Genomic DNA, 14914 nt, shown 5'->3' on the forward strand with positions numbered 1-14914 from the left:
CGTCCAGAATAGGACTGGAATAACTCATAAATCCTTGACGTCGGGCTCTTTCGGAGACGTGAGAAAAATGGGGGGTGCGGTGGGGAAAAGCGGGAACTTGAGCCGCTGGAAGAGAATCAAGGGGACAGAAAAAGGGTAACGGAATTGTCTCGTATTTTTGTTCCACCCTTTGATAAACGACGAGACGAAATAAACCTCTCAAAATAGAAATAATGATCCTGCTGAAGCGACGCCGGAAAACTCCCACGCCCATCGCGTATACGTATGTGCGTTTACACAGCTACGGGTCATCGCTACTTTGGGGAAACTGATGTGCGAATATATTTTTCACTTATTCCTTTTGTGCGCAACGCGTTCAAGTCCGCGCCATTCGTTACTGTGAGTATAATGTGATCTTCGCTGTAAAGGTAAACAAAAACAACCCCTGCGGACACGATTTAGGGAGGTTCGACTCTTTCCGCTCAATATACGTGTTTTCGTCTAGGTAATTTAGTCGCGGTTTGAAAGTAAAGTTCACGGTGTAAGTCGGATGAAAGAATCGCTTGAACTACAAGGAAGACCACCAATTCTTTTATCGTTAGAACCGATGAACAGAATTCTTGGTTGCAAAGCATAAATCGGATCGTCTGAGACGTAAGAAAAAAACAAACTTCACCCGACGTGTAAATGCAAGAAGCGGGCAATCTCGGTACAACAAAACAATTAAGCTCGAGCCGGAGTGAAAAATTGCTAGGCGTTTGTTATATATCCGATAATGTCGTATATCGGAGATATTGATCTGCAAGGTTACGCCTGAGGGGTTGACCCCATATTGCGGTCCGATAAATACCTTCGGTTTATGGATGTACAGCGGTTGGTTCGGGCTCCTCATACGGCCCTGGGGGGCCCCGAGTACCGCAGGTGTTCCTTCGTAAGATTCGAGTATTACGGGAGGCAATTAAACAGTCACGGATTCGCGTCAAAGTTTGTGTGATAAAAAATGAATTGAAGAATCGCGGCGATTCGTCACGAGGTATTTTCACCCGTCACTTATAATATCTGGATATTTCTTCTTTCCGCAATTTATTCTTTTCGTTCTTCCGTTCGACTTTAAGCAAGAGTAATCCACTTTTTTTATTTATGGTTAGAAAAAAGGGCGTGGAGGTGATATATGAAGGGGTGAGGGATGTTTAGGGACAGTGAAACCGCAAAAATGGCCCCTGGAGAAATACAGGCATTGTGTAACTGCGCAGGCATTTCAACGGGGTGTTTCTGTTATTGGACGGTGTGTTTCATATTCGTGAATTACTGCGGCCACCGCAGCCCCTAATTCTACGGGGTCGAGGGGCTTCGCGGAGCTCCCGTTTCCGCTTCACTTTCTTCAATTCGAAATCCTTCATCCCCCTCGTTCGCCGAACGCATGTGTTTCGATGCGCTGCAGCGGGAGAAGCACCGCTGGCGAGGAAAAGCTTTCGACAGAGCTGCGGGTAGGAACGGACCGCGAAACAAAGAGAGGGAAAGGGAAACGTGAAAGGGAAGGGGAGAGAAGGGTGTTTTATTCCGATGCGAAACCCACATTACGCATGTATAAATAAATATCCAGAACCAACGAGGGGGTGAAATATGCGAGGAATCTGAATTGCCGGGGGTGGTTCCCTCCACCCCTGCGGCGTATTAAATTCGGGAGATTGGAAATTTCGCTTTTCTGTCAGTTCGGGCGACAAAATGCGCGCCTAAAATGAGGATAAATTGGTTTTTTAATTCTGAATAAATAAGATGAAAGAAAAAGAAAGAAAAAAAAAAAAAGAAAAAGTTAAACACGCGAAAAGCGGGAAGAAATTTTACTTAAAAACGGGAAAAATACAAAGGGTGTCGAATCGGCGCGCGCTACTCGAAGGACTGCGCGTCGCCCCTTCGGGCAAACCGTTCGTCTTGATTTATATTACGGGCCAATTTCCTGGATGGTTCTTCCTTCCCCTTGGCTCTCTCTTCTCTCTCTCTCTCACCCTCTCCCGCGGTTCTTCTCATCCCCCGAGCTCGCTTTCGCGCGCCCGCGTTCTCGGCGTACTTTGGCAGACCGCCGTTGCACACCCGCCGATGTATAACTATACGTGTCACGGCGAAATCGGAGGCTGCAAGAGAGGGGGAGGGGGGCAAATGCATTATCACATATCACGCGCTTATCGCTTACGTGTAGACGAGGAGATTTCACTTACGCTGCTTTCTTCCTTCCTTCCCCCTCCACGGTATTCCCTTTCGGCGAGAAACCTTCTTCACCGACTATTTTCGGTGGAAATTTATTGTTTTATACTATAACTGTGCGAAGACTACGACGTGAGGTACATTTACAAAAGTTTCTCGATGTGGCCCACTTTCTGATTATCAATATTATCGAAAAGTCTGATTTCACGTACGAAATAAATTTTTCCTTCTCAATACGTGCATTTGTGAATGTTTCTCTTTTTGAGGGGACTGCAAGCCTGAATAATTCTTAAATTCTCTTATGGAAATGTAATTTTTAACTATTACCTGGAATTAGTCGAGTTTCGTAAAATAATTATTTCTCTACCGACGGTAGATTTTGATTCAGATGAAAACAAAAATACGTGCTCTTCGAAAAGCTCCTTCCGGATAGTGTGTATGAAAAAAAAAAAAAATCCAAATTCGGCATTCAATTTGCAGCCTAATGATCGACTACTAAACCGTTCAAAGAAACTTTATAGACAGTTGAAAATTCACTTCGATTAAAAAATTCCGAAGTTTTGCTGACGTTCTTCCTGACTTGTATGCAGGTATACCATTTTCTTTTTCGATCTCAATATTAGAATCCGTCTCGAGCCTACCGTGAGATGAAACTCAGGCCTTACGGCTCAAGTCCGGTCTAGCCGACGGTGATAAGCCAGTATCTGTCTCTGAGGCAGCTGATAGAGGAGAACACGTGTCGACGACGGATATAACCGAGAAGGTGGAGAATCCCGGGTATCGGGACGAGAATCAGGGGGCGCCGAGGCATTGTTTGTTGGTCCCGCGTTCGCCGAGCGGATTGAGTTGTGCCTGCGATTTGGATAAGGCGAAGCGATTCCGGGCTGCCATGCGGTGAGAACGGCGTTAGGAGAATCGCTTCCTGCGTTATTTCGCGCCCTGTGATTCCATTCGCGAGCATCTCGCGCCGCTATTTGCTGATCGTTATTTACTCCCCGATAATCGAATCTCTCGCCCGTAGTTGTTATTGCGAAAACAGAGCAGCCCTGTTTCCGGCTCCTGTCCCTTCTTATGCTCTGTATTAACAGAGACGATTTGCCCGCGGGAAATCTTCCGTGTGCCTGTCGGAATTATGCCGCTGATATTCTGCCTCTTACTGCCGAACGTCCGCATTCAACGTATAATCCACCGACGTCGGCGCCGCGACGCCGTCCATCTGCCACTTGAATCCCGGATTCCAGCCACTCTGCATACGACACAGTCCTAATATCATCCACCCTTAACCACCCGGAAGTGTCAATAGATATAAACGCGCTCAAAGAGAAGCCCTGGGATTCCTGAGACTGGAGACTAAAAAATTATCTGCAGCTTTGAGAAGGGAAGGGGGGAATATTAGGTAACGATTCTTGCCTAGATCAATTGATTAGAGAATATTTACGACGTTTAAGAAATTAAATTACATCACACTTTTCTTGGTATAACAACTTTCGTAATTTAATCGCCGTGTTAATTTTTTATAAACGTTTATCCCTGATTGGTCACGCTTTAAAAGAATCGCGTAACGATCACACGGGGTGAAATTCACCCCTGCTACAAAAAAAGTGATGTCTTAGTTCAACGGTGAGTTCTAAAAATCTGAACAAAAATATCCAGGTATTGTTCAACGATCGCAGAAAAAGCTCTCCTACCTTTCCTAGTCAAAATTCATTCTTCAAATATTGTAAAACACCGGCAAAGTTAAGATACTTTGATTCGCCTCGAGTAACCAATCGGTATTAAAGAATCTTCAATCGTTTTATACATCCTGCAGAACTTTTCTTGCGAAAATCGTTACTTTTTCGCATATGAAAAAGAATGTCCGATCGTTGAACCGCGAAAACTGGAAATTATGCGATAACGTGAACAGCGTTAAATTCGCGGGATCCTGAACTTGCACGATTCTACGTAATCCGAGACTTTCTACAGGCTGAATTCGAGTTCGGCTGCATACTAGCGCGTAAATTTCCGAGAGCGAAGTCACACACTCGTACGTCCGCGAGTTCAACCAAATGAGGATAACAAGCGCCGGTCCAAACAAACACGCCTGATTGTGTGTACCTACCCAGCCTCGTGCCAGAGGAGCAATAGAACTGCGACTCCGAGTGCAGCAGCCATTGCAGGTCGCGGATTATATCGAACGAAACTGCGTACGATATGCATGGCTAATCGCGTTGTCGGGCACAATTTCCTCATTCGATCGTTGTTCTAATTTTCTTTACGCGTTTAAAGATCGTTCATTAGCTTGGCAATTTTAGCACCTTATCCTTACGTCGGTGTGAAACCTGCAGCCACGGTGGCGAACGAAGCCAGCCGTCAAGAATCTCGGAAACTTGAAGCTTATACGGGAGCCTTCACGAAACGCTGAATAGGTAAACGATCGAATAGGCGGATTTGTATTTCCGCCCGCGATTGCGCTAATCTGCGGCTACGTTCAGCAGAGTCTCCGGTTATTCACGAGCTGCTCAAGCGACTAAACCTGGACAGTCGGAGACGTGAGCTCGGTTGTACAAGTCTAATCGTCTCGTTTACCGGAATTTTACTACGCTTCTTGGACATTTCTGCACGGCTTTCTTTCGTCGATTATCTTTTTTGGCACGTCTATCACGTCGAATCGTGCCCAGTGGGGAGAGGGGAACTTTGTTAAACTATTCCAATTAACTTTTGATCGATATGCCAATCAGCGCGAGGCAAGCCCGCGGATGCCAGATACAACGCACAGTAGTAATGACTGGATTGGGTCAGACAAGGATCGACGGGCTGCTGATAAATCATCCCGAGCCGAGCGTAAGTTCAGGGCTACGATATTTCACTGAGACCCGATATAGCTGAGGAATTATTTTGTTTTCGTTTTTTTCTTTTTTTTTTTTTCAAACTATTCAGTCTTTCCCTGTTTTGACTTCAATTTTTATTCGTGCAATTTCTTAAGAGGAAATTTACAGGTATTTCAGTTAATTTCTTTTTCCTGCGGGAAATGTTTCAAACATTTTAGTGGTTTTAGGTATGCATTTCTTACATCTTTTGGAGTAAATTTGCTTAATTAGATCCTCGTTTAAATGTATCAGGGCGATGCACAGAGTGAAATTTTAACAGAGTGTAAGAAGATGAAAATTCATTGCGCGCAAGGTTTCTCAATTAATATTTGTGACATAACGTACGAATTTTTCTAGCATAATCTACTTTGGTAATGCCCACAAATTGTCGTAGCATTTATTCAATAGCTTTATTTTGAAAGAAAATACATTGTTTTTATGAATCGTGACTACAAATGAGCCGGTTTTCAACATAAAGTTTAGGGTATCCCACTCCTAGGTGAGAATTTCGGCAAATTCGTATGACAAGTGTAAAGAATACTTAAGAAAAACAGCGTGTAAAAATTTTAGGTGAATCGATCGGAATTCTTGCGCGTAACTTTGAAAAATCAAAAGTGAAGAAAAATGCATTCAAAGTTCAAATTTTCATAGAGTTGCAATATGCAGACCCTTTTAGGGGGAAGGATGAAGGAGTACAAAAATGCAGAAAACCGAAAATCGACTTTCGGCCGTAAATGCCTCTGGAGTTTTCATGAAAGTGAATTGTTGAGCTGTCTTCTCAATTTTCTTTCGCCTGAAAAAGGTAAAAAAAAACCAGACGCCAGGGAAGGGTGACTTATTTAAACGCCAGTGAAGACTCGAGAGCTTGCTTTTTTCCCTTTTTTGTAAAACGGATGCCAGCGAGGCAGCTGTAGAATGTAAATTCCAGCAAAATACAACTCGAGGTCTTTAATGAGTGAATAAAAAATGCAATTAAACCTGCGCCGAAGATCCGGATTTCGTAGAATATTTTCGCGACTAATACTCGACTGAAAACTGTCCTTGACGTTTCGTTCGTTGACTCATTGTTGGATAGCTTTTTTTACTTCTTCTTTTACTTCACGATACAATTTTTCCATCATTTTATTCACCTTTGAGATTAAACTTTGTACCGATTGAAGTGTGCTAATTATTGAGAAGTTTCCCGAGCGAACGAGCTGGAAAAAATTCTTTCAGAAAATTATTAATCCTGCTTATTATATTTAGAAATGCTTTCCTGATGAGTTTTTGAGAATAAACTCCCCTTCGATCAGTTCGTGTTATATACCCAACGTGATACAGCGTCTGTTGAAAAAGTTAATCAAAGCAAATCGGCCGACCTGTTGTTTGAAATATACTACTTACTTCGTTACGAGGCAATTTATTATCCGTAGGTGGAAAGCAGAGTGGTTTCAGTATTTCCCGGCGCTGGTTCATACCTGTAGAATTTAAAGAAGAATTCAATTCGTTTATCAATACTGGAAGGAATCAGTGATTAGCTTGTCCGTTTCAATCTCAAGTTTCATAATCACACAACGAGTCTGCCAACAAATCGGTAATCGATCACGATATTTTTTGTTACAGATCCGAAGAGACCTAATGTCAAAATCCCCAACTTCTGAGTCCCCTGCAAAGTGAGTAATTAAATTATATCATAGTCGTTTCACTCACGCGATAAAAAAAAAAAACGTTCACCCTAAGAATTACAGGCGTTATAAGAAGACGAGTGAAGTGAAACCGAGAGGTCAGTGAACACAAAATTTTTCGACCGTGCAAACGCGCTTTGAAAGCTCATTCGAGTCGAGCCGCAAAATTTTCGAGGTTTGAAAAACGGCCTCGCGAAAAATTCTGGGAAGATGTACGGAGCCCTAAATTCATCCAGATTTACATCCGAGTGAAAGATGGATTATATTCGGTAGCGTGGACAGGGGATGTTTCCCTCGAGGAAAGGGTCAAGGGACTGCAGGAAGCTCCCGGAGGTGGACAAGACAGTTATCCTGACAGGATATTTCGGGTCGCGTAAGACCGGAACGGAACGGAACGGAAGGAAATTTCTGGAGCGAGTCCGCAGGAGCGGAGCGATCGTAATGAGACCGGGAACCCTGAGCTTGACGTTGCGCGGGACAATGCTGAGGGTTGGCTTGAAGAGAGAAATTAGTTTATTTTAAGAGAGAGATAGAGAGAGAGAGAGAGAGAGGCGCCCTTCGGCGACCCTTTTTCACCCTCCGCACTTCCTTTCTCGACACTCGACGCCGCGGTTGTTGACCGCAAATTCATACCCCGCAGTATACACGCTACCTTTCACCTTACACGCCCCTCGCAGCACACACGTCAAGAAAGATCTTGAGCGCGATGCCCTTTCCACCGACCCGATGCATCATCGGATTTATAGCGGACGATGAAAGCTACACGAGTTATTTTCGTGCTGTTTTAACTGCAGGGTTTCAAAGCTTTGCAGCGCTGCGAGTGAAATAGAGAAATGAATATTTTTTTATGGTGTCAATAGCGCTGAGGGAGATTATCGAGCACGTGCACGGTGAAGAGATTCCTTGAATTCGTCAAGTATGGCCATCGTGGATTCAAAAAAATGTTATTTGATTCGAGAAAAGAGCAATCAGAACAGTACTTCAGGTTAATGAATGAAAACATGTTCGTTTAAACAGAGAAAAACTATATATATATTTTCTTGTCACATTTGATCACCACAAATTTTAAATTTAAACATTTTTTTTTTCGCGTCCACATCAGACGTTTGATTATTTACAGTAGAATAAGAGAATTTTTTTTACTGCGATATTGAAAATAATTGAAGATAAATTGGATAATTGGATAATCCGTGATTTGCGACGACTTCGGAATTTCAGAGAAAATAAACGTGAGTTTAAGTTTTTTTTTCTGAAAATTACTGTTTTTATAATGCATTATGGTTTTCGGTCCTGCAATCACGTAATTGGGGCGTGATTCGATATTTTTTGCAATAAAAACCTATCTCGATTGATAATTTACTAGAAAAAGTTCCGCTTACAAGAAAATGAAGAAGAATTACCATTTTGAAGATAGTAACGTTTCGGTCATGAAACGTGGAATAAATCGTTCTTCGATTTTAGAACGAATTTCAAGGAATTGGCCTTTCAAGCAACGAACACGTTTTCTTTGTTATGATTTACTAACTGAACTTCAGAGAATCCCAAGGCTGGGAAGGTAACGATTTTCCTAAACGCGCGTCGTTAAACTAACGCTGCCAACTTCAAACTCACAAAGAATTTACCCATCAATTCTCGAACGTGTGAAAATGTTTTTCAATTTTCGCGGGTATAAGTTTATTTCCAGAAAATAACGTCCAGGGTAAGTTTACCAGTTATTGAAACGTTCAGATTCGATTATTGACCATTTAATTTTCCAAAATTATAAACTGATGGCACAAATTGTGAATTTCTCGATGACTAAAACCAATTTCCAGAGGGATAAGCACCACGAATTAATTATTCAGTAATTTTATAACTAAGTATTAAACAGATTCGATCAAAAAAGATCAACAACTTGGTCGTGGTCAATAACTCGTACACTTACCTTAATCACCGACGATCAAGCAATTATATTTTCACGAGCTCTGCTCAAGACGCGTTTTTTGCGAGCTGACAGTCTGGATTCCAGCCATTTCGGTGTGACAGGAAAAAAAGAAGAAAACAGCGATTCCGAAACTTTGATTACCGAAAGATAGCGGGGCGTCAGATTTCCGTCGGACACGCGAGCCGCTCTGCCACGTTACATTTTTTTTCGGAATATACGTATAGTTATATTTCGTAATAGCCTACCGCACGCACGCAATTTTGCGCGGGTCGAGGATCGATGCGGGTCTGTTTACTCCTAGAGCACGGCGATCGGTTCGCGGGCTTTAAGGGATGATTCGGATAGGCGGGAAAACTGTCGGATGCAAGCTCTGCGGGGAGCGGGAAAAATGTATGTGCATGAAATCCGTAAAGCACTCAGCTGTTACAGAAATAATTTAATTCCGAACTAAGTCTCAGTGTGAGACGCGGAAAGCGGGAAACTAACCGCTCTCTCTCTCTCTCTCTCTCTGTCTCTCTCTTTCTCTCTCTCTCTGGCCATTGTTTCTAAGACACGCGACAAATTGCGCTACGGTTTCACCTGTGCTTTGCTGCCCTTGTTGTTATTGTTGTTATTGTTCATCGTTGTCGCTGCGCGTTAATCACTCGGAAATTACGATAAGTTGTAAACTACGTATCAACTTCCGCCTGTGTTAAGGATGAATGAGTCCCATCTGAATCAAGAGTTCGCCAAAGAAAGACCAACTTGACGATCAACAAGCGGCGGCTTTGGACTGGCGATGAGCCAGCTCTTGAACATCCCGTTCTTACACTGCAGATTCCAAGTTCTTGTAGAAAAAAACAAGAATAATGTCGAATTCGAATTTCGAACTGCAAATTCAGATTCGTGATTAACGATTTTTAAGACCATGGATACCGTATTACACGAAAATATGACGATTTTTTTTTATTTTGCACCACTATAACGCACCCATCACTACAAATTTTCGAAATCTAACCTTGGATTCGTTATCGGTGACGCAAAAAGCTCTGCCTACCAAATTTAAACCAAAATCGGAATATTTTTAAACTTTTTTCCACCATATTGGATCACCATTTCGGATTTCGCAATCTGACTTCGGATTCGTGATCAGTCACCCAACAAACCGACTAGTGAAAATTTTCGTAAAAACCCAAATTCGTAGTTTTTTTTACAGCTTGTCGATCACACCAAAATTTTAATTCTGCACATCGGAACTTAGATTCGTGATTAGCGACCCAAAAAATCTCCTCGTACCAATTTTCATTCAAAATCTAGACCTCGAAACGTCTAAGAAAAATCAGGCATAAAACATTGAAATCAGATTGAAACGTTGTAATGATAAAACCTTTCCTAAAATTTCTAATATCTTTGCTCGTGTTCTTTAAAGTTACTCGAATTCGTTTTTATCACGAGGTATGAGTACCATTTCATTTGTATTAACCATCATCGGATCAAATGATATTACTGGAGGTTTTTCGAATGGTTTTTTCTCTATTCATAACTTTGGATTCACAACCAAACGATGGAGTTCATTCGTCCCTGAACACTCTTTCTCGAGTTATCTTAAAACGACATTCCTTACGAATATTTTTTTAGCCATTCAACATCGGTTATCAAACCTCTTCCGTTCCGCAATCGCTTTATCCTGACGCGAGTCGCGTGTAGCGAGGAGAATTGCTATCAGAGTTCGTCGTACTCGCCAGAATTATCAGTGCAGGTCAGTTCCGTGTTATCGCTCGACTCGGATGCACCAGACATGTCTACATAGATTTCTCACAGCTTGGCCTCTTGTTTTATAAATCAAAGTCAAGGTTGTGTTAAGCTTATAATCTTCCAGTGAACAAATCATTGCAACGGAACTTTGAACTCATAATCGTGAGTTCCGAGCAGTAAAACCAAAGTTGATAGAATTCAATTGAAACCACGAAATGACCTCTCAAATTCATTTCACAATATAGACAAATAGAAGAACAAAAGCTTCGATGTGAAATTGCAAGTTCGGTGGACATAAACGATTAATACAAGAAGAATCGTGACGTTTTTAACTCCTCTTTTCGAAAACGCAAATAAGGGAAGATATTGTTTTTCACGTACCGCCTTCCGAATCGAAACGGGGTTAATTTTCACCGTCAATTGCAGGTGACGCGTCGAATCGGGAATGTAAAATATGCAGAGAACAGAGACCAGGAACGTCCAAGGGCGTAATGTAGAAGGGAAGGAATGGAAGGAACTTCGTCCTCGAGTAGGGTTGACGGTTGTCAGTAAAAATAAGGTGACATCCTGGCTTCCGGCGTTTATACGCTCTCAGTTCCGTTCCTTTCTCGGCACGGCGACTGTATATTTTACGTAACTACACACATGCATACATATACATATATGTTCCTATACACATTACATTTCTGGAACTCGTTGAGGGCGCGATGTTCGCCCGCATGTAAAAAACACAAAAAAAAAAAAATAAAAAAAAAAACAACAAAAAACCAAATAAACGTTCAACTTTAAAAGTGTCATGGCGTCTCTGGTACGTGCCAAAAACTCGTTCTAACTTTCGCCCTGGTGTAGAGCGGGACCAACTTAATTCCATTATTCATATTTCGTTCGCTCGTGCGGCGGCTCGACACTTGGGGGCAGAAAGGCGGGGACCTGCTGAGAGAAACTCGGGTCGTTGAAGTAGGATCTGAAGTGCGCGCGTTTGTATAAGCAGCTTCCAGATTTTTTAATTCTCGGTGGAAAAAAATGAGGAATTTTTTTTTCTCCCTTTGTCGTTTCTGTTTGTCTTGTTTTTACGAATCGTATAAATAACGCATTCAGAAATCATTTTCCGACCCTCCGAGCTTTATGGAATCAGATACAGTATGCCTACGGTGAAGAGGTACTTTGGTCAAGAGTAAAGTTCCAGCTGCAGAAGATGCTCCAAGTACCCAGTGCAGCTTGCAGCTGTTCTTTTCTTAGGAGCTTCTTTTTTTTATTTTTACATTCTTCAATTCTCTCCTTTTTTCCATCCCGTATTTTGTATCGACTTGTTTTACACCACGCAGTGTCTCAGACTGAGATATTTGAGACGAACGATTTTCGATAGGAGCTGCTGCAATACCGCTTTGAAAAAAAATTTTGTAACTTGCTGATTGAAAATGCGGCGATACTGAATTATCTACTTCCGCTTTTCCTCTTTACCGCTTTCTCTAACTTCGTCAACGCTTTCAGCGGTCAATATTTGTTTCATTATCAGCAACAACGAGATGCTTGCATGTAACTACTGATATAATATTGTTGCGAACTTTGCAGTTATTCGTAAACAATGTTTGAGTAAAGCCGAAACGCTATTGCTCGCAATATGTATAGCAAATTTATTGTTTGACGTACGTAAATGCGTTTCGAAATTTGACGCTCTGCCTTCTCGTGTCGCCGATATATCTATTCCAGTACGAACAACGCGCTTCGATACCTCGTATCTGTCTATGCGGTTGAAGTGGGCGCAGTATCGGGAAAAAAATGAACGCGATATAACTCAACGCTATCGAAAAAACGAGCGCGAATGAAAACGGAAGAAAAAAGAAAAAAACGGAAGCGAAATATTCGCTTGTAAAGCAATATTCTACCGCGCATTTTCAGCAGAATATTTGCAGTTTTCGTACGCCGTTCCAGTTCAAAGCTTGCAGCACAGCTGTTTGCTTTGTATATTGTTCGGAATCAATCATTCGCGAAATTTATAATAAACGGAACTCTTGTGTCGAATGGTTAGAAGATTTTAAGACGAGGTGCGAATTTGTAAGTTCACAAGTTCCTACCTTTGATCTTTCGGACTGACTCTCAGTAGCGAAAATGACTCGCTTTCCGGTTCTTGAATTCATGACCCTTTTTCGCGAGACGAGAAAAGGTAATCTGAGATTCCGCAATCCCGCGTCCGCTGTAGTCACACTTTCTATACACGTGAAACGCGAATATACCTGATGGCTTTACTGCGAAACGAACGCGAGAGGATTCTCAAAGTCAGCGTGATTCTTAATCCAATTGGGGAGGTCACGTCGACTCCTAGGAGCCTCTTTGCCCGGTTGAATTAATTCAGCTGCACAGCACGACGTCACTTTCGCAAATGTGGACCCTGCTCTTCCAGTTTCATTACACCTGCGTCAGCCGCCCCGAACTCTTAAGGCGGTCGGTTCGCCGGAATCGATATCTTTCGCGAACTTCGCAACGACGTTTCCGTACTTTGAATATTTATAAAATTTTTACATTTATTAGGGAGCTACGGATGCCTCGTTTAAAATGTAATAATAGAAAATACTGGAATTATTATAAATAAACGTCCAGATAGCAACGCTTCGTTTCAAATCATTTCACACTGATTAAAAAAGTAATAAATTCAGTTGGTTTAACTCAACGATGGCTAATATATTTTCTTTTCTCCAAGCAGTCAATTAAATTTTACTATTAATCTTCGATCGTAACTGACGACCCTTAGCCGTTTTCTAACATAAAATATTTCACCAAGCCAACTTGATAAGAAAACAACGTTTCAATGACTGTGTAGAAAATGGAATGAATCGATTAAATTTTCAACCAACCAGTTCGAATCTATTTACATTACACAAGCAACGCAATATCACAAAATTAGTGAAATACAGTTGCTCGTAACACCCGCGATTACGTTTTTTTACGAGAAACCGATAAAAAAAAAAACGAAACCTGATTGTCTTGAACTTTCCTCATTCATACAAATATGAAACATTTGATTGTTTTTTCTTTTTTGTTTTGAATGCAAACACCCAATACGAAGTAAAAACTCGCTGAATTCGGGAACAACTCGTCGAATATGCATCGACGCTAATCAAGTCGCGAATTACATTTCGAACCGTAGGGTGCAAGCTACAATAACCTATAATCCATTGGAGGGTGAAGTCGGATTTTTGTTACCCCTGGACGTTATCAATCTCGCGTAGCCATATACCTTGCAATTTATCTGCAGGGATTTCCCAGGGGCTTACTGCAGCAACGTACAGTATATATCGCGCGTCGCCTTTCTCTCTCTCTCTCTCTCTCTCTCTTCCCCCCCCCCTTCCCCCGCTCTCTCTTCCTGGCTTATTTTCCGCCTGTCTTTTTCGCCCCCTTTTTTTCCGGTCCGTGCCGGTGTCAATTGCTCTCGAAATTCTTTACGCAGAAGAGATTTCTCTCTGTTTGTTTTTTTTTTATTTTTTTTATTTTCTACCTCTCTCTTACGTTTTTGTTTTCAGAGAAAATTCTCGATTCCTTCTCTCATTGTCAGCTCCGCAAACGCCGACCGCTCCCTCGACATTTGACATTAAATGCTGCGTAGGAGTAAAAGCACGGACGAATATCCAATCCGACGTGGTTATTAAATTGATACATTCAGAGGCAGCAGCGGGGTGAATTATTAACGTAAGAAAAAGCCTCGTAAGTACAAGTGCGTTGCTCCATCCCTCCCTGTTTCTTTCTCTCTCTCTCTCTCTCTCTCTCTCTTCACATTTCCGGAAAATGAGTAGAGGCCCGTTCATCCCGAGGTATAAATAAGACAAAAGCAAAGTCACTGCTATTTTTTGTACACTTGTAAATAAAATATAGGTACTTTTACAAAAAATATACGTACATGCACTGTGGCGATGTATAATGCGCAAAGTAAATGTATTAAGGGAAGAAGGAGAGCGAGAGAGAGAGAAAAAGAGAATTCGAAAGACGAACGAACAAATCCAACCGTTGGTAGGCTTACGGCATTCGACGAAGAGAAGTCAACTTCAGATTTCAATAAAACTAAATTGTGTTCAAGCTGCGTGGGTACGGACTGAAACCTGATCAAGCAATGATTCACTAATAAAATCTCGACGAGGGTTACCGTTGACAAATTGAAAATTTCTTTAATCAATAGAATCACACTGATAAACTATTTGTAGCTGCTCACTCTACGTTGTATAACATCGTCGATATGCTCTAATCTCTCATCACTGCACCAATTTCTAACCGAACCTTACTTTACTCCGCTTTCTCGATATTGTTGAGAGAGGATGGATAATTTTGAGAGAGAGAAAGACACTCGACGCGGCTCTCTAATTTGACAAAATATAATAAAAATGGTATATTGCACACATTACCGATACGGTAGAAAAATAATAAAAGAAAAACTATTCAGAACGCTACGGCAATCCAAAAGAAATTAAAATAAAAATAATTTCCCTTCACGCTAATTAACGTAATCAACTGCAGTAATCGAAATAATGAATTATAATAATTAAGCTAATTAATTTGCGCTTTAAACGCGATTA

At 41.6% G+C, this 14914-nt stretch overlaps 1 protein-coding gene across 1 annotated transcript in view; it reads left to right on the forward strand.

Annotated features, from left to right (window-relative positions):
* Positions 1-4944: 4944 nt before the first annotated feature.
* The window catches only part of LOC124215875 (Chondroitin sulfate N-acetylgalactosaminyltransferase), a 37329-nt gene continuing 27359 nt past the window's right edge, over positions 4945-14914 (forward strand). Inside the window, exons 1-2 of the mRNA XM_069135285.1 lie at positions 4945-5004; positions 6633-6682. Coding sequence (XP_068991386.1) covers positions 4945-5004; positions 6633-6682 — 110 coding nt within the window. The remainder of the gene's footprint in view (positions 5005-6632; positions 6683-14914) is intronic.

Source organism: Neodiprion pinetum, chromosome 1 (assembly GCF_021155775.2).
Source record: "Neodiprion pinetum isolate iyNeoPine1 chromosome 1, iyNeoPine1.2, whole genome shotgun sequence".
In the NCBI taxonomy this organism is placed as follows: Eukaryota; Metazoa; Arthropoda; class Insecta; order Hymenoptera; family Diprionidae; genus Neodiprion; species Neodiprion pinetum.